General features: G+C 46.8%; 1 protein-coding gene across 3 annotated transcripts; it reads left to right on the top strand.

Moving 5' to 3' along the window:
- The first annotated feature begins 391 nt into the window (after positions 1-391).
- On the top strand, positions 392-19,540 carry zzz3 (zinc finger, ZZ-type containing 3). Of its 3 annotated transcripts, none has more exons than XM_026998324.3 (12): positions 392-545; positions 5,935-7,409; positions 9,270-9,408; positions 9,496-9,643; positions 10,144-10,268; positions 13,826-13,897; positions 14,112-14,213; positions 14,523-14,618; positions 14,857-15,006; positions 16,271-16,405; positions 17,049-17,149; positions 17,941-19,540. In XM_026998324.3, exons 2-12 carry the CDS (start codon positions 5,998-6,000, stop codon positions 18,083-18,085), a joined length of 2,625 nt encoding a protein of 874 aa, XP_026854125.2. In that variant the 5' UTR covers positions 392-545; positions 5,935-5,997; the 3' UTR covers positions 18,086-19,540. The 3 variants fall into 3 exon arrangements, with proteins under 3 accessions (XP_026854125.2, XP_035392058.1, XP_081559716.1); XM_035536165.2 differs by lacking the exon at positions 392-545 and adding an exon at positions 554-1,618; XM_081703590.1 differs by lacking the exon at positions 392-545 and adding an exon at positions 8,369-8,433 and having other exon boundaries at positions 7,280-7,409.
- Positions 19,541-19,692: the final 152 nt, after the last annotated feature.

Genomic DNA, 19,692 nt, shown 5'->3' with positions numbered 1-19,692 from the left:
ACTAATTTTAGTTTGTAATGGTAATGCCATAGACTGACCAAACTGTTTATCATAGTTCAGAATATGTAAGTCAATTTATTTCATGTTTAAGGAGTTCTGAAGCTTTAATGAGACCTTATGAAATGTTAACAAATTAAACCTTTGGGATCTAGTTTGCCTGTAGTTTAAATGGGTATGTAATGCTGTTAGATGGAGTAGGTTGTTTTATACATGTGCTAGACTTAGATGACAGCTAATGGTGACCTTTTCTTATGGCATTTACAACTTTCCCCACTGGCATGGCTATCAGCAATTAAGGGCGACTGCTCCATCACTCATTAACTAGCTCTTATTATTGAAATATCGTTAATTTATTACTGACTGGGTGCTTGCGGTGAGCAATAGATTTGCCACTGCACAAAATATGAGCCACTGGTTTGGCAGCACCATAAAGTACAGTAATCACGCCGGGAGTGTGGGATTCGCCAGCTCTCTCAGGACAACAAGCTAGTGGATAGAAAACATGGCGGCTGCCGAATGTGCAGCAAACGATTTGCGGAAGTGAGGTAAGTATAATTCTCAAGCTTCATAAACCATTTTACATTCACTTATCCCATCACAAGCATTATCACCGCGGAGCTTTGTGTTCGTCTTAAAATGGGCCAAAATCATGAACGAATTCGCCAAAGTGCTAAGGCCAGAGTAAATGCATGAAAAAAGTTGCGCTAAACAATTGCTTGCGTTAGCTGACGGGACATAGTTAGCATACGGTGCTACCTAGCAAGTTACCTACTTTCAACACTAAGCCAGTTAGGCCTTTTTAAAAACCTGGAAATTTGTCCGTACATAACTTGGTGTACTATTTCGGTACAGAAGGGGTGAGCATTGGAGTGGTCTTTCTGTGATTTGATCCTTATTCTCTAACGAGTGATATTTCTATTTAGGCAGCTAATCAGGGGATAGTGTGTGTTGGTGCACCAAATTTAGTTAGCTAGCCAGCTAGCTAGCGAGCTATTCAGCTAGTGAGTTTGTGGCTCCCGTTTAGCAAAAACATAGGTAGCCTGCTAAATCAACTTGTAAATCTGCTTACTTGCTAACTTCCGATGACTGAGATATCTTGGCCAGTTGCACAGACATTATTACTGCGTTGGGCTCTTCGCGAAGTAGCAAGTTTTCGTGATTTGTAGTGCATAATTCAATTTGGGTGCGACCGAACTTTGCACGTTAACATTAGCGTTTTTTGCGCATCTCCCCGTGGAAATACGGTTGCTAGCAGGTGGGCTGGTGAGCTCTTAGCTGCACGTTTGTTCACTTGTAACATACCGCCTTAGCTTGAGAGCTATGTTAGCCCATTAAAAGCATGGGGGTTACCCAGACAGTAATTTCTTGTGTGGTTTTTTTCAGTTTCGGATTTATACTAGACAAGTCGGTCGTATAACCGTCCAGCCCTACGGGCTAACGTTAACCTTTTAGTTCCCCAGTGCATAGCTGCGGTATAAACTTGTAAACGGGACTCTAAGCTCACACCCGGCTTGCTCGCCATGCCAAGCCGCGGATGCAGTGTTATAGAAGAGGCCCGCTAAATGAAAACGAGGAGAAATTTATTTTCAACCCGAAATGATGTCCTAGACAGAAAGAGGTGAGTAATTGCAAACGACATGCAAATAACATTTTTTTAACTGCCTACACTTAAAGAAATGAGTTACGTCAACTAGCTAACGCTAACTATTTTAAAGAAAACATTTATCAAGATAAAGCGATGTGATTATCTTATCTTTTTTTGGGTCACTGAACAAAACTCGCTTTTCAATCAAGTTTCAACCCATTGCGGCCTCTAATTGCTGAACACTGCTGTACGAAACAAAACCCTTTTACCCCCCCCGTACTGTTTTTACAGCTTTTGTCCATTAGCCCGTTTCAAGTTGTCATCTGTGTTGAGTTTAAGTTTGGAGAGAATTGGCCGTTATTTTTGCTGAGCACGTGCCTATTTAAAGTTCATCTTCGCCACGCGCACTGGCTCGATAATTATGCAGGAAGTTGAAATCTCTTAACATCCGTCGAGGAGCAATTCGCTCTGTGCATGGCGTTGCATTTAAAACGACCAAAACATGTTTAATTTCTTAGCTGCATAATCACTCTGATGAACCAAGCCTGTCTAGTACTGCACACTGCTACTTGGCTAAAAGAAAACTATTTCAAAAAGAGAAATATTTTAAGGATAATATGTCAAGTCGTAGTTTAATTTTAATCAGTAGGTATATTTGACCATTCCTAGATGTTTTGGAGTTTGTTTAATTCCCCACTGACATCAGGTATCAGGTAGCACTGGATATTGGAACTAGGAATAGGTTGTATCTATCAGTGACTGTGTTGTGTGATTCACATAAAGGACTTCATCTTGGAGGAATCCATCTTTTTATAATGCACAACAGGCAATTTAAAGAAACAAAATCATGGCAACCAGATGGGTTGTCAAACCAATACAAGACTGTTAGCATTCTTTCCTGAACAGGAAGACAGTCTTTGATGTTTAACTACACCTGGATTGTAATGGCAAATGAGGTCTTCCAAACCACTTTGGCACTTTTGAAACACAGGCTCAACCCCCCTGCAGTTACATCTGCTTGCTTCAGCCTTTCCTATGCATGGTCAAATCAGATTAGCTTCCCTGCTGGAGCCTTCAGTGGTGTGTGAAAGAGGGACCGGCGTAGAATTCCATCCAGGTGCCTCCTTTTTCCAGCCTGTGGTGCGGGATGAACACGGCATCAGTAGGTGTGTGTGCGCTAGTAAGAATCGGCCAAGGCTTATTTGATGCTTTCAGTTAAGCATCATGACGGCCAGCATTCGACAAGACCATACTCATCAGTGCAAAATTTTGTCTCAAACATTTACAGTAGCCTTTATGCATTGCTTTTTTTGTATTTTTTTTAACTGAAGCTGGATTGCACTGGTTCCACTTTTAATTACCTCTTTTGTACATGCCTCAGTGTAATGCTGATAGTTCAGGAAATTGAGTTGGACTGCCCAGAGCCATGAATCAAATAATCAAGTTTCCTTCCCTGATTTATTCTCCGGTCATGAGTTTGGAATCTGATCACTATGCAGATCAAACTAATGTTCCGTGGTAGAGATTATGGTGCTTGGACTGTGTGGTTTTCACATGCCTTGATAAGTCTAACCTGTCGTGCTATATATATATAATATAAATACAATATGGATTTTAAAAGAATATGCATACAATTGACACATAATTATAACAAATTTGTCATTTTTGTACTGACTTTGTGCTGACATTTTTTGTACTGAACGCTAAAAGGTTTGTATTTGGGCCGGGTACTGGCCGTTAGTAAATGTGGAATTTAAAAAAAATTAGTATCTTGAGTATCGTTGTGACATCAATGTAAATCTACATTATCAGTGGGACTGTTTCCTATGAGCTGGTTGTTTGGTCATTGTTGTGTTCATTGTTTGTACACCATAGACTTGTTTGAATGTTTGGTGGAAAGTCAATGGTTGAAATCCCATGCATTAATTCAGAGATGGCTAGTTTTATCAGAAATTTCCATTCTTTTGAAGGTCACGCCGAGTTTGAATTGTAGCACTAGTGAAATTGTGTCAAACTAATTTGGCCTCTGAAGTAAAGTATCTGCTGTTTTGTGATTAGCAAAAAGAGAATTCTGTGGTTTTAGTGATGAGAAAACAGGAGTTACAACTTCAAAGGTGATTGATTGGTTGATCGGTACTGCTTTAAAACTGAAGTTAGTAAGCTTTTATTCAGCTTCAGCATGTTCAGGAGCTTCCACTCCTCTGAGCTCCTCTTTGTTCACCATGGTTGGGTGAGTTGGGGCATTGTTTTGTTGTACAGTGCAACTCTGCAATGCGTTTCAAAGCTTTCTCTCGCAAACAGGTATACATGTATCTGTGTGCTTCTGAAGTCAGCATGCTCCTGCCAACCTAATTTATTGATAACAAGTAAGGCAGGTCCGGAGGCAACCCCTCTGGTGTAAGTCTTGACACCGCATCCATGATTCATAGCAATGGTGCACTGTAGCAGCATTTCATCAAAAAAGCATATTTCTGTGTATGAGGTATAAATCTCCTTATAGGTCTTTTACTTCAAATTAATTTGATGTTTAGGCATTACACACATTGCTGTCTGTTGAACTGTAGTAAAATAAAAGTTGTTTATAGCCCTTTGGGGGGCAGTGATGTTTCTAATTCAGGTTAATTTGCTTTGGTTAAAAATGTCCTTTTAAAACAAAACCCTACTAATGTAAGTAGTAATAAAATTAGCATGATCTCAAAGTCTCAGGTGACGTAGGGTGATAATCTTGCGTGGTCATGTCCAAGTGGAGACCGCTGGGGGAAGCTTGTGCAGTGAAATCCTAATTAGTCAATCATAGGAAAGCTGTTCCCTTAAGCCACTTCCTACCGACAACTGACCCACGGTGGTGGGCATGTTCTCCTTCTGTTTACTGCCTTGAATTTCTCGCCGCCTGACCTCGTTCCCCCGGACACCCACTCTCTAGCGATGGTACGTTCTTGGCCAGGTTGCAACACACCGGCTAAGGTAACCCAGTACTCACCATTACTGTCCTCCAAAGCCCACATCCGCCGCTTCCTTCGGCAGTGTATATTCAAGACTGCCTAATTTGACAATAAACTGTGGGGGAAAATTGAGCAGAAATGTTCCTTTTCTGTTCGACTTCTTCGGTCATCATAAAGAGCATCTGTGAAGCTCAGATAACAGGCAAATTGCATCTGCTGCCTCAGTGATCTGGAACCCTGGGACGCTTTTGTCTTCCACAGGCAGATAAAAGCCATAAATGAGAGCGGCAGTTGCGTTTTGTATGGGCAGATGCGTTTCTGTCTCATTACGGAACTTGCTGATAGGGATTCTTTCATGCTCCACCCCCCCCCCCCCCCACACACACACACACACACATTTAACAGAGGTGGGTTCCTTGTATAATCTCAGAGGTGGACACGCAAACGGTCGCCATGGTATACAGTGATCACACCTGCAGTGTGTGTGGAATCACAGACCTCCTTCAGTTTAAGCCTGCTCTCACACCCGAGTCTGTTAAGATGCTTAATCAACAGCTGAGAACAGAATTAACCTGGCAAGCCCAAGTAAGAGAATGTGCCGTGCTCTCCCACCCAAGTCCCCCAGGCTGCTTAATCAACAGCCGAGAAGAGGATGAACCTGGCAATCCTAAGTAAGCGAATGTGCTGGACGGTTGCGGTAATTTAACAGAAAGAAACGAGAGTGGAAGATGGGTTTAGCATGGGTTCTCTGAGGCTAGTGCTGGCCGACGTGTTGGTCTTGTGAGCGTTTGATGCTTCTGTCAGATGCAGTTTAGTCCAGAGGGGGGCTTTGCGTTGTCAGATTTTGTGAAATCAAAGTGCGACGAGTCAACCCTGTGTAGCGATGGGCCTACCCTGCGTTTCAGGTTGAGTGATGCCCGACGGGTTAAAGTCAGCAGTGTCCGAATAGTTCAGCTGGATAGAGTGGCAGAAGGAGGCCTGAGGAACAAATAGTAGTAATGACTGGCAGAACACGAGAAGGAATCCTTGTGGAGGGAGAGGGGGCCTGGGAAAGGAGTTGTTGGTTTCATTATTGATGTTATGGATTGCTACAGTGTTGCTTTAACTTTTGTTAATGTATTGTGTGTGCACTAATGCAGTGACCTGTGCTTTATTTATCTTTACACCACATTAGCATGCGTTGTCCGAGATGACTCACTGCTCACATCTAATCGCAAAAATGGTGCAGGCAGAAAAGATCTTAGAAATAATAGACTAAGGTTTTCAGTCCATGTCACCATCAGCAAGGAATATACTGGATGACGGTCTTCTTGACAGTGACCAAATATTCACTTTCGTTAATGGCTGCTGTCAGTAGCTGATTTGATTACATAGTGAACTAACTCTCTCCCGCCCCCTCTCTTTCAGGTGGCTACATTCTGCCGCAGAGGAGAGCACCACGATGAGGAGTCAGTAGGCACCCACCATAGTATGGCCGCGTCCCGCTCTTCGCGCGTCACAAGATCATCAGTGGGGATAAATGGATTGGACGAGAACTTTTGTGGCCGAACCCTCAGGAACCGCAGCATCGCCCAGCCGGAGGAGGCGTCGGCGCTTGCCACGCCCAGAGCCCGCTCGCCTAAGAAGAAGCAGGACAACCAGCAGCTGCAGGCGGGATCCCACGCGGGGAAGGTAGCCGAGGGCCGGGCGGAAGGCGAAGCCTCGGCCGCCCACAGGAAGCGCGGCTTCTCCACCTCGGAGCGTGATGAGCTGGAGAGGTCAGACAGTTGCGAGCGGGCAGCGGCCACCTCGGAGTCCTCGCCTGCTCCCAAGAAGGCCAAGCGATGCCCTCGCTCAGGGGAGGCCCCGGGGACCGAAGAGGAGCCCTCCCCCAAACCTGAGAGCCCGGCTGACGCCACCAGGGATATTGATGAGGACTCTAAGTCAGATGCTGCCCTAATGCCTGCTCCGATGCCCGCTGAAGAATTCGGGGAGGAGAGGGCCAAAGTTGTGGAGGGGGACACCCCTCTAGCTCAGGCTGATGAGCCCCACAAGGCCACCAACGGTGTGGCCGAGCTCCACAAGGAGGACTTAGAAGCCGCAGCCCTGCCTGCAGCGCCCCGTGCCTGCCCTGCCAAGCTTGCTGACGGGCCCTCGCTGCCGAACGGTGGCCAGGCGCCACCCACCATGCCCGACCCCATTGTGCCTTGCCGATCGCCACCACCCGGGCATCTCAACGAGCCCGACAGGCCCCTGGTGGATGGCGGGGGAAGCTGCCCGGCGGAGGAGGATGCAGACGCCCATGCTGTGTTGTCGCTGGAGCCCGAGATGGAGGTGGAGGTGGACGTGGTGGGCGACTGCGGGCAGACGCGGGACCAGAACGCGGAGGAGGGCACCAACGGCGGACCGCCGCTGGAACCACTGGACCCGTCTGACGATGGCTCGAATATCTCAGGGGAAACAGCTGGGCATGCCTCGTCCCAGCCACCCGCCGAGCCGCCCTCTTTCACCGAGCCGCAGGAACACCGATATGCCCTGAGGACTTCCCCTCGGCGCACCCCCAGTATAGGCAGCGCTGCACCCGCTTCCCCCGTACTGACTCCGGGGGACAATAGCTTACTGAAGGAGGAGGCTGCGATGGGGCCTTTCGACTTGGATGATGCCTGCTACCCAGAGCTCCCCACCGACGGGCCGCGAGGCGCCGGAGAAACTGGCAGCGAACTCTCAGAGAACGTCAGGACCAGTAGTGATGCAGAGGGCGGTGGGTTGGATAGTAGTGTGTTCAGATCCACCAAAGAACCATCACTCGTTCAGGCTGATGAGGAAGAAGAGGAGGAGGAGGAGGAGGATCCTGATGTTTACTATTTCGAGTCCGACCACCTGGCTCTCAAACACAATAAAGAGTATGTGAAGTGTTTTACTCTCTCTTTCTGCACTTACTTTTCTCATTTGCTTGTTTCCATTATCATTTAGTTATTACTTTTGTTTTAGTAAGTTACTGGATTCATGTTTGAAACCTTTTTGTCAGCAGTAGCATTATTATTTTTGCACTGATGATAAAGCATCATCAATTTGTAATGCTCAGGACCATAGTAATGGTTTCAATACTCCAGTGCTTTTTGCTTACTGATACTTCAGCCAGTTTCGTTCAAGCGAGCTGTCGCTCGGGGCGTCTTCGGCTCCACGCTGCACCCGCTGTTTCCTTCGCTCTGGCTTCTGCTGCTTTAGCGGTTTCGATGCTCCGCAGTTGGTCCCCGGAAGCGAGCCGTGAACAGCTAAGCATCTCCGCCGCTCCAGAACATCCCGCGTGGATCCCGGTGCCGGCGGCCAGGCTGTGCCTGGGTCGAGCTCGGCTGATTCATCTCGCAGCCCAGCAGGAAGCTGCCAACTGCATCGCTCTTGAGACTGCCCAAGAGAACAGGAGGCAGAGCGAGTTACGTGGCTTTGTGGAGGATGTCGGAATGCTCCCACCTTTTTACTAACTGAATAGAACCTAGTGCTGGCGATGTTGAAGCCCCACGTGGCGGGATAGGATTTGGCCCTGAAACGCTCCCACCAGTGTGGGTCCAATGTTGCACGCAATCTGCACGTTAACTGTTTAGTTTTCTTTTTTGTTTGTTTTTTATTCTGAACTCCAAGCCTCTGTATTGTTTATGGATGGTGTTTAAGGCTCAGTTGCAGGTGTCTTGTTCGGTGACGCTGTGTCTAAGTTAAGTCCTGGTCTGAGCACTGCCTTACCATAACTGACCTGACTCATTGGGTAGAGAACCACGTGAACACTCACTGATTCCTGACAGTATGTTAAGAGATCGTATTCCTCCTGCACTGCAACTTTTTTTTTTCTTGATCTCTCTGGCTGTAGTTTTTATGGCTGGCCCTTAGGTGGCAGTACAGTACCAGCAATATGCCAAGACAGAGCACCAGAGGGTATGTAGATGCATGCCAGCCGTCTCCATAATCTTTGTAGATCGACGTGTCCTATTTTCCGCATGCAACGCGCAGTGTTTGAACGCCCCCATCATAGGCCGGCCCCAACATTAAAGGGCATGGCAATTGAATGGATGCCTTTCACCCTCCACTCCCTGCGCCAGACGCATTTCTAAATAAGTAGCCGAGATTGAGAGCTTGTAATCCACAATTGATTTTTCTTTCTCGACACGTTGGACTTCTTTGTAAGATCACTTCAAGGGAGGAGACTGAAGCATCACTGGCCGTCCTGCTCCTGTGTTAACACGGCTCCTCCAGCTGAGCCATGCTCACTCGCCCATATGATCCATATGATCCCATATGATCTGTGTAAGTCTTCGTACGATCCTTCATGTGCCAGGAAGCATTAAAGGAAAGGTCATATTCCTAAATCGGCCCAACAGAGAATTTTATATCTTGGCTGCAAACATTGAGAGCTTAGAGATTCGTGAGTCATGGATGTCCTCTTTTGACAAGAACAGTTTTTTTTTTTTGGGGGGGGGGGGGGGGGGGAGGTTTTTTTTTTGTTTTGTTTTTTTACACAGTAAAATTTCACAGCTCTCTCAGTGCACTTAGCAGCCTTGAGCTGTCTTGTCTCCCACGCGCTGCTGATGGCAGAGCGAGTTGCTGCGAACTGTCCCTCCGCAGACACTCAACTGCGTGGCGATGAGCCGTTGATGCCCTGGTGGCCGCTGAATCCAGTATGCCAAGCGCTCCCTATATGACTGCCCCCTCCGTATATCACTGCCCCTCTCTCCTATATAACCATGTCTCTGCTCTTCTCTCCTGGTTTTAAGCTACCAGAGGCTACTGCAGACCATCAGTGTGCTGGAGGCCCAGCGCACCCAAGCCATTCTGGATCTGGAGACGCTGGCCTGCCACCAGAAGCAAGCCCTGGCCAACCCCATTGCCTTCGTGGACCACCTTCAGAAACGGGTAATGCTTCCCCTGGCCCCCTTTGGATCCCTGTGCAGCCCACCCCTCACCCCACCGAGTTCTAAAGCCCAGCACTGTGCTTTGCAGGTGGAGTTGGGCTTGCCCTGTCCCCAGAGAGTGGTCCAGCTCCCTGAGATTGCATGGGACCAATACACGTTAGGCCGCGGTGAATTCGAAAGGGGACTGTGCGACAAGAAGCACAAAACACGGCGGCTGAAGTTGATCTTTGACAAAGGTGTGTGTCTGTTCCATCTGTAGCTGTAACTTTTGGACTTTGCATCCTTCAGTTACTTTGTGTTCTTTACATTCATTGGTTGTCCATGGCAGTTGCACCAAGTGCTTGATTAGGAGACCCCCAACTTGAGAACATTTTGCAAAACATTTGTAATGCATACATAACTTGCTTGTGGCTCCCGTGTAGTAGAGGTATTCCAATCAAAGTCGTCAACGCCTAAGTAGAGATGTTCTATATACTTTACACCAAGCTGATGTCAGCTGTAGCATTGACTACCAGCAGTTAGAAAATCTAGAACTGGATTTGGATTTGAGGTTCTGTGATTAAATCTGTTATGAATGCTCATTGTCAACACTTCAGGTAGGCCTCCTTCATGCAGATGGTTTTTAACTGTCTGCACACGAGACTTTGGAAGTACATCTAGAGGGTTTATAAATGTTTCATGAAAGTTAATAAGTAGGTGCCACCCATGGGCCACCTGTGGCGCTGTCTACCTACAGTGGGGCTACCAGCGAGACCAAAAAGTCCTGTGGACTCCAGGAAGGACGGCGATGGCTCCACTCTGTACCTGTCTCTGCCTGCCAGCGACGCCCCTGAGCAAAGCATGGCCAGCAACCGAACTCAGGTGACCCTCGCTCCGCTCCTGCAAGCCCCAGCCCCTTGCCCCTTGGCAACATACCCATATTGAACCTTGACCAAACCGTGGCTCCGGGGTTCCTCAGACAGGCTGAGCAGGTAGACATCTGAATGAAAGAGGACCCTGAACAGACACCCTGGCCCTGTTTAGGTATTTGGACCTTGGGAATTGGATTAAATCAAAAGTATTCCTCTAGTTTTAATAAAAGTAACACTGTGTGTGAAAACAATGCTGGCTAAATTTAGACTGGTGCCAGCACTGCGACTGTGGGAGGAGAAACCCTTCAGTGGCACATTCTTGCGTCTTGGCCAGCAGACCGTTGACCTGCCTATTGGAAAATCTCATTTGCCAACTGCAGCTTTTCCAAATAAAATATTTATTAAAGATACTACTTTTTTTTTTTTTTTTTTTTTTTTTTTTTTTTTTTTTTTTTTTTACTCCCTGGAGTACCCCCAAACCCCCCCACAACACACCATGTGTGGCTTGAATACCAGTCATTCCATTTCTTGTGCCAGTGCAATACGTCTGTTTCATGCTGTTGCAACCTGAAGTTTCTGAATCTCTGCATCATATAAAAAAAAACAAAAAACACAACTAGGAAGTCAATGTTCTGAATTCTATGCTGCAAAAATGCTTCTAATTCATTATTAACTCAACATGGCTCTTAGTAATCTTTAAAGGTCTCGAGTTCCTCAAGCCTCTCTAACCTAGGAATCTTATTCTCACCAGACTTGAGCAAAGCATCGCGTAATTTGAGGCGAAATGGCCGAGGGCACGAACCAAACTGGCAAGAGGAGACGGCACCCGGCCCTTTCCCTGCTATTTCTCGTGGCTTGTCTTCTGTTGGTGTCACAGCATCAAAGCGATGATGCTTATCAAAAAAAAAAAAAAAAGAGAGAAGGCAATTACCAGCACCCATCTGAAGCTGGTGATGTGGTTATGGCTATAGTTTGATTTGAGAACATTTTTAGAAACCTAATATTCACACCACAGTTGTCATGTCCTCCAATACTATCCCCAGGCGCATAGACAGACAGCTCAGTATGCACCCACTTCCCTGCAGATCTCTTTAGCACTTATGCTCTTTTAGTTTCTTCCTGAATATTTGTTCTGTGGCATTTGCTCTCAGCTATAAGGTAATTTAGCATCCCACTGGGTTGAAACAATCCATTATCTGTGACTTTTAATTACTTTAGCAGTGGTAATGCTACTTACAATGCAAAGTGTGTGTGTGTGTGTGTGTGTGTGTGTGTGTACCATGTGCGACACCCCCCCCCCCCCCCCGGAAAATCCCAACACTGGCAGGCAAATGCTAAGTCAGAACTATAAATTTGGTCGCTCCTCTCACTCGAGCGACTGATGCCTTCTGCCCACAACCTGATTGGCTGCTACTGTGTGGCAGAGCAACTGCAGGAATGAATAAATCGCAGGTTCATTCCGTAAATGTTTTACAGTCTCGGCCACAGGTTTGCTATTCTTGGCTCCCCCTGGAAGGCAAAGCTGTTGTGTTTATGGGAAAACTGCTTTGTGGGTGGAATTATTAAACACAACCTGCAACCTGCAGTCGAGTATGCACTTGAAACGTCTACCTATGCTGCCCACATCAACAGATAAACCTGTCTTGGAAGTGCATTTTCTAGACTTGGACTGTAAGCCATCTGTCACGAAGTACCAGCAGCCACCCTGTCTCACATTGATTACTGTCTCACCACAGCACTGGTGCTGACCAAATATTATTTGGACGGCAGGCATCGTCAAGGCAACCTTAAGGCTGACATGGTATTAGTATTCTAGTGGGTGTTCATGCGGTTTGGGTGTATGAGGCTTAGCATTGTTGCTGGACTTCTTGCTCACATCACAGTCACTCCTGGGTTGAGATTGGCACACCACCCAGAAAAACCAGGCCAAGCGCGGATATTGTGCACAGATTGTGCATGGGGACAGATGGGCTGTAGCTCCTCACCATGCACTTCCATGGAATTTGAGATATGTAAATAAATTTAATTGCATATGTAAATACAATGTATCGCCCCTTGCACTTTGTGTGTTGTAGCAAAAAGTATGGACAATGGGGTGCGTGGCTTTGATCCAGAGTGCCTGTTTGATGTGTGGAAATAAGCACAGTGGTCCATAATGTCTGTATGTGTAAAGCTTCAGCACCACCTGGCCCGGTCAGGGACCCTGCATGCTCAGTCACTAAAAACCATTAGGCTTTTATTATAGCCTTATACTTTGCCGACCGTGTGGTAGATGTTGTTTAGATCACACTGAATTTTCAGAATTCTGTGGTTAAAGTTGCTTTAAGATATATTTTTCAACGAACGCTGAACTAAATTGTCTTTATGTTCTGATAGTTGTCAGTACAAGAGTTTAGTGAGGAGGACTCTGTGTGACTGCCAGCATGGTCCGGCTGTATCCGGCTGCCTGTCATCTTTTTGCATGTTCAGGCAGCGCATGGAAGAGTGGACTAAGCATGAGTGTCTTTGCAAAATCAATTACAGTAGCTTTAATAGATTTTGCATACTGCTGATGGGAGCTGAGACCTCCACAGCAGCCTCCTGACATCCATGGGCACTTACTGGGATCTTTGATCATCTATAAAGTTATGCTTTGATTCGCTTTCACTGTTCATTAATCAGAAGCTGAGGGAGTGGGGATTCAAACCTCAGAACCCCCCTGCCACGTTCACCTGCCATCAGCAGCCACTGAACCTCCGTGCTGCGAAGCACTTTGAATGGAAGAGGGTGGAGTGAATGGCTTCTGAGCCGAAATTGCCCGGCGATGGATCCAAGTTCCTTTTCAAGGACAGGGATATGAAGAGGAATGTTTTTCTGCTTGGCATTTAAAGAGTAGATAGTTCTTTTCAGAAGGACTTTTGGAACCAACCCCGTTAATATGCAGGCACTTAGTCATAGTAAGGCGTTTTTGAGAACCTCTCTAGCAGAGACACAGTATGCGGTCTCAGTTTTCCTTTGAACATCTTCTAATCTGATAGATATGTTGCTTTTTGGAAAATGCAGTGGCATCAGGCACCATTCAATTATCCAGAGATCCACTAAATACAGGAAAATGCTGTTTTCACATCCTTTTTTCATCTTAACAGTGGTGTCATAACAGCTGTACTGAACCTGAAAATGGGATGTGAAACGTTTCGTTAATGCTTTCATGTGAGTTTTCTAATTTACATTTATGAAATTAAACGAAACATCACTTCAGATGTCTGTCAGAGTATACTGACTTTAGTAAAGCAACTAACACATTGGTATCCCAAGCGGCTCAGTGGTCAAAGCACTAAGCCCCGTCATTGTCTGATTGCTGGTTCAGTTCCATGCTAGACCCATCCCTAGTTGTGAGTCCAAGAGACCATCATTGGTCTTGTGGGACAACACATCTCAACCTTATGTCCAAATGCACATAACTGATTAGCCACATTTTGTCCTAGCTAAAGGGTGTACACATCTGCAGTGCTTGGACCTTATGATCTGAATGAGTCTTAGGCATGATTTGGGGATGAGCACTAACCAATAGGATCGCTGCTCTTACAGATGATTCGAGGGCGACCGTATCACCAGAACAAACCTGACACCTTTAATCAGCTGTGGACGGTGGAGGAACAGGTAAAGGACGGTCGGTCTAAGATTTCACATCTGAGCACTCCTTAAATTCAGCCACTTCTCGCCAGTTTCTTGGCTGGAAGTATTTCACCACCACAGTACATAAAACTTTTCGTGGTGCATGCGGTATAAACAACAGCTTGCTCTGACAGATCTTTGGTCGGCTAACACATTCATCTTTGCTCGGCTGTGCAGTGAATAATTGTCTGTTCTGCAGAAAAAACTGGAGCAGCTGCTCGAGAAGTTCCCACCTGAGGAGGTGGAGTCGAAACGCTGGCAGAAAATCGCTGATGAACTAGGGAACAGGACAGCCAAGCAGGTGCTTCATCTACGTTCTCCACACAGGCCTGACACGCGTCTTTCCGTCTAACAGTTCGGACTGTCTCGCTGTGCCATGACATTGCCAGTTTGTTTTTTTTTATTGTAGTTTCGCTTCCATATGGCATTGTTGCAGTCCATTTTGTGCCATGCTTTTAACTGTCCCCATAGCAGTTCCAGTGTCTCCCACAGTGAGCTGATCAGCAGTTGAAAATCTGGAGGCACTTAGCAGATGCAGTGTATGGCACAGGGGAGTTTGGGGGGGCGCGGATCTGCCCTCTCAGCATCTTTATTTCTGTCCTCGTTGCAGGTTGCCAGCCGAGTGCAGAAGTATTTCATCAAACTGACAAAAGCCGGGATCCCAGTTCCGGGACGGACGCCAAACCTGTGCATGTACAGCAAAAAGGTACGTCTCTGCTGTTCTCCACTAGCTCCCTGTGGATAACTGCCGTGGGAACCTCAGCGCTGCTGTGGCACTGGTGCTGATTTAAATGTGGCCCACATGCAAGCTCCATTGTGGCAGCATCTGCATAAAACTGGGGGCTTTGGCTAACTTTATTTAGCCAGCAGTAGACGCGAGCAGTAGATGTGAGCTGGGTGGCTCCAGTGCAGAACAGTAACCAGCTGGGCTGTGTTGCCCGCAGGCCTCCAGCAAGAGACAGCACCACCTCAACAAGCACCTGTACAGGCCGTCCACCTTCCTGACGTCGTACGAGCCGCCCGTCTACATGGACGACGAGGACGAGCGCTCCAGCTCCTTCAGTGGACTGCCGGACCACGGGGCAGACGACTCGGTCAGTGCCTTTGCTGAGGTTGAGCGGTATAACGTGCTGCAGTTGAGAGTGGTTATTTTTCCATTCCACCACCAAGCTTTTTGTTTGTATAAAATTTTGCAAAAATAATTATTCTAGAAGCAAATATTGGGTAACAGATCAAAGATTTTAATAGAGTTCATAAGGGTAAGATTTTTTTTTTTTTTTGTATGTATGTAATATCTCAGACTGCTCAGACAAAGGTGTGTGAAGACACATGCTCAGACAAAGGTGTGTGAAGGCACACACACTATATATATATATATATATATATATATATATATATATAAAATTAATCTCACCTTCTTGCCCAAGTGCTGACAAGCTGTCAACCCTTCCTTCCCTGATCAGTAACCATGAACTGTCAGCCGGCCTCCATAGTACATCGTTTTGCAACAGACTTGTGCTGCTAGTTCATTTGTTTTAGCGCTACTGCAGTTACCAATTGTCTTTGCAAATGTAGCAGGATCATAACTCACTTGCAGGTCCTTTCAGGGTGGCCAATTCAAGTCACCATTCAACACGAACAGGTACGGCCGAGTCTGAAAGATCGGCTCTGAGAGGAAATTTGCAACTGACCAAAAATGCTTGTAATGCAAACATGGTTTCATTAAAGTAGTGCTGCTTCTGGAGGTATCTGTTCTTTCCACAGTGTTGCAAGGCACTTCCAAGGCCTCGTCTGTTAAGTTGGGGCGCACTCATCACGCACTGTTGAAAGGCAAGGCTATCAGCCCGTTCTATATTTATACCAGTGGCATTACAAACGGCCACGCGGTCTTATATTAACGACCCTGGCCCTTACCCGAGGCCTGAGCAGCTGGAGAAGGTCACACGCCACCAGACTTGCCGGTAGAGTTTGACGTGTTGCCTCCGCTCTGCCACATGTAACACTTAAACACTGATGGGGCTGGGAGACCCAGGCACGGAGGTGCACAGCTGTGGGGTGCATGTGCCGGGGCACCTTCAGCACTCCCATGCCTTGCATACGGGTCTGCCTTCGGAGCGGTGGGTTGAGAACATGGTCGGGACACGGCGCCTCCCAAGTACTTGCCAGGAGCTTTGTTTCGACCTTTCCTGGGCATAATGAGTAGTTTAAATCGTGGCTTCTAGTCTTTCAATGTTCCAAGGTGTTTGGGGAGGACAAAAGGTGATTCTTGATGGCGGAGGTGACGGAGCACATTAATGCTCCGTCCGTTGAGCCAGAGTGGGTCAGAAGTTAACCCGTCCCTCGGCGCTCCTGTTTCAGGACGAGGACAGCATGCCGGCAGATCTCAGGCACCTGCCTGAATACAAGGAGCTGCAAGAGCTGAAGAGACTGAGGAAGCAGAAGATCCAGGAGCTCCAGGGCGAGAGCTCCCTTGCCCAGCACGTGGGCTACAAGGTACATACCCCTCGCCCTGCGGCACCCATGTGGACAGAGTACCCCCTCACCGTCCGGTCTAAGCCGGGTCAGTTTAATACGTTTACAGCAACCAACGACAGTGCCGTTAAAGGTGTACTTCATGTCAAAATGCTGCTGTTGCTACTACCAAATAAAGGGTTACCGAAGATCAGTTCTTTAATCTCATTTGTGTCCTTTTAAGCGTCACCTGCTAGCTTCTGTTTGCTATTAGCCGCGCAGCATTTGGATGGAATATTTTGAGGAGGAGGGGCTAAGGAGGACCTTTGGTGAGGGGCTTTTGATGATTAGTGACTTGACCCTTATGGTAAACAATGAGAAAATGGGCTCTGAGCACACTGTAAGCCTGCCAAAAATCTTGGCAAATACAGAAATGGCCAGATGGTTTAAATATATGCAAAGTGAGTTGGTGAGAACAGGAGACCAGATGAAGTTGGCTTCCGGAGGCACAGTAAAAGGTTTATACATTTTGTAAAATGTGTCATGCCACTGGTTTAGACGTCTTGCTCATTGCTCATGGAAACTGTCTGCTTAATAGCCCTTTAATGTGAAATCTTGTGTTATTCATTTCCATGGCATCAGTTATAGCCGAGTGTGTGTCTGTCTATCTGTGTGTGCCCCTCAGTGCGATGCGTGTGGCATGGAGCCAATCCAGGGTGTGCGGTGGCACTGCCAGGACTGCCCGCAGGACAGTGCTATCGACTTCTGTGGCAACTGCTCCGACTGGTCAGAACCGTTCTGCTCCTCCCCTACCCCCATCAGTTGTCACAGCACGAACGAACAACAACCGGATACTTAACGATCATAGCACTGTGCTCTTTAGGCCTTGGGACTTCAGTTCCTTACAAAATCAGAACTCACTCAGTGTCTCCTCTGCATGAGACTGAATGGTCAAACGTTTGGCCTTCAACTAAGACCATTCCATCTGACTGAAAGCTGTTTTTTGTGTAGCAGACCTTATGAGAGAGAACCTGTAGGTGGTATGGCCAAGACCACAGCTCATGGTGTGGCCTGTACCCACTTAGGAAGTAAAACAACAGTAAAACTGTTCTGGGAAATTGTGGTGTTTTGCTGATTTTGCCTATAGTCCCAACCTTGCCCCTTAGCTTGGCAGCCCAGGGGGGGCAAGCAAGCACAACCGGTATTAAAGCTACCTAAATGTCAGTCAGTTCTGTTTGAAATCAGACTGCAGATAGGTGGCTGTTCACCCCGTAAACTGCGGCGCTCACTTGGATGAGAGGAACACAAATCTGATAATCAACCCGTAACACACTGATTTATTCATCATAATGTGTTTGCTGATCATATTATGAATATTATGATAATATTATGAAAGAGTTCCCTTTCATATTATGAAAGGGGGGGGGGGCTTTCTGCTGTGTGACATGCTCAATTCCTGTTTACTGCTTTTATCGCAGTACTCCCTGTGAAGAATAATTTTAAAAATATTCTTCTAACTAAAAACAAAATTAAAAAATGGTGCTAACCATCTTACCTTTTTGCTTTTGCTCCTCCAGCCTGTTTAAGACGGAGACCCACAAGCCGAATCACCGGCTGGAGCCTGTCTACCAGGTCGAGACCTTCCTGGACAGGGACTACTGCCTGCCACACAGCACAGGCTACAACTACTTGGACCCCAACTACTTTCCGGCCAATAGATGACAGGGGCGGAGCGGGCCGCTGCAACCCCCAGGACGCTCCGCGCATGGCTCCTCACCCTGAGAGGCAGGTGCGCTTAAGTGGGAGGGGGTATTGACCCCTCCCTGGCCTGACCACCTGCCCCTGTGATGGAGGGGGAGGGCACCACATGATCCCTTTGCATGGTGGTCGTGCCCTAAACCTAGCTCCTCAAGTTCACCCGCCAACCTAAAGGCCAAGGGGTGAAGGGGCAGGAGCCACCCCAGGCCCCTCCTGTTTTCAGGCTCTCTTCCTAAGCTCCTCCCCCTCCTGTATCCCACCTGGCTTCCCCTTCCCCCATGCCAGCATCTGATTGGATGCTGCAACCTGTGGCTTTTTGGAGCTTTGTGTTTTTTTTGGGGGGGGGGGGTGGTTAGTTGAAACTCAAGCTGTTTAACTGTCGGTTGGGGTTAGGGGTGGGAGGGGTTGAATGTAGTATAACTCCTAGGTGAAGCTCCTTTGCGTTCAGGCTCTGTTGGGGTGATGAGACGAGGCTGGGGAGGATGAAGTGGGGCTCGGTGCCGCTGCCTTCTGATTCATGCCAGGTTTTTAACAAATCAGAGGGGATATGCTAACAACTCAGACATTCTTAACGGTGAAGACTCGGTCGACGGACCCTGGATACACGTCTCTTGGCAGTGGACTACCACTTTTACTAGAAGCTGCTTTTTTTCCCCCTTTTCCACCCCACCCTTATATCATGATGTCGATTTGTTTGATTTTTTTTTTTTTTTTTTTAATGTTATAAACCCACTCCACTTTCCAACTAGGAGCACTACAGCACAGAAAAGACCAGCCGAGGTGTTAATAACGTGTGAACATGGGGGGGAAAAAAAATGAAAAAGGGTGTAGTTTAGTTTTCCCTTTTTTCAGTGTGTACTGTTGTTGGTCATGTGGAGTATACAAATGTACGGTGAAACTAGCAAGTGGTAGGTGCTGTGCCATTTTTCCTTTCTTTCTTTGTTTTTTGGTTTGTTTGTTTTTTTTTTTAATTGTCCAGAAGGTTCTACATCTGAACCTGGCCCCGCATTTTAAAATAACTTGGAGGGAAACAAGAAGAGCTTGTGGCACTTTTGCCCTTTGTGGAAAAACTGCCCTGTCATCACATTAGGTCCTGTTGTTATTATTATTTTCTTCTTTTGCAGTTTCCTCGTGGTCCACAACAAAATTGTATTTTTATTAATCTATTTAAATGGCAGAGATGCCAGGAAAAAAAGATATCAAGATGGTGGCTGCCGCCAATGTGGCACACCCACATTATTTTATACACATGGATTTTGTTGTGCTTCAAGTAGACCATTTTGTATGGATTTTGTTTTGCCCCTCCCCCACAACCTTCCTCACCCTGCTTAAATATCTGTGTATAACAGTCTGTTCTTAAATAATGTTAATATGTTAGAGGAGAACTGTGGAAATAAAAGTATGTGAAGTCTTTCTACACCACATGACTGCAGGAGTCATGGTTCTTTGATTCAGGATTGACTTGCCTGCCTCTTCAGTGAGCAAGAAAACGTTGTTCTTATTTATGTATGGATACAAGGCAGCCACCAGATGGCACTAGCGTGTAAAGTTTAAGAACTCGTCACGTTATC

The sequence above is a fragment of the Electrophorus electricus genome, chromosome 20 (genome assembly GCF_041902795.1).
Source record: "Electrophorus electricus isolate QZ-2024a chromosome 20, ASM4190279v1, whole genome shotgun sequence".
In the NCBI taxonomy this organism is placed as follows: domain Eukaryota; kingdom Metazoa; phylum Chordata; class Actinopteri; order Gymnotiformes; family Gymnotidae; genus Electrophorus; species Electrophorus electricus.
This window is presented reverse-complemented; position numbering and strand designations above follow the sequence as displayed.

Excerpts from the sequence above, each read along its gene's own strand:
- zzz3 (XM_026998324.3), top strand. The coding sequence starts at position 5,998 with ATGGCCGCGTCCCGCTCTTCGCGCGTCACAAGATCATCAGTGGGGATA. Across the intron at positions 9,644-10,143 it reads GAAGTTGATCTTTGACAAAG|TGGGGCTACCAGCGAGACCA; the intron begins GTGTGTGTCTGT and ends GTCTACCTACAG. Across the intron at positions 10,269-13,825 it reads TGGCCAGCAACCGAACTCAG|ATGATTCGAGGGCGACCGTA; the intron begins GTGACCCTCGCT and ends CTGCTCTTACAG.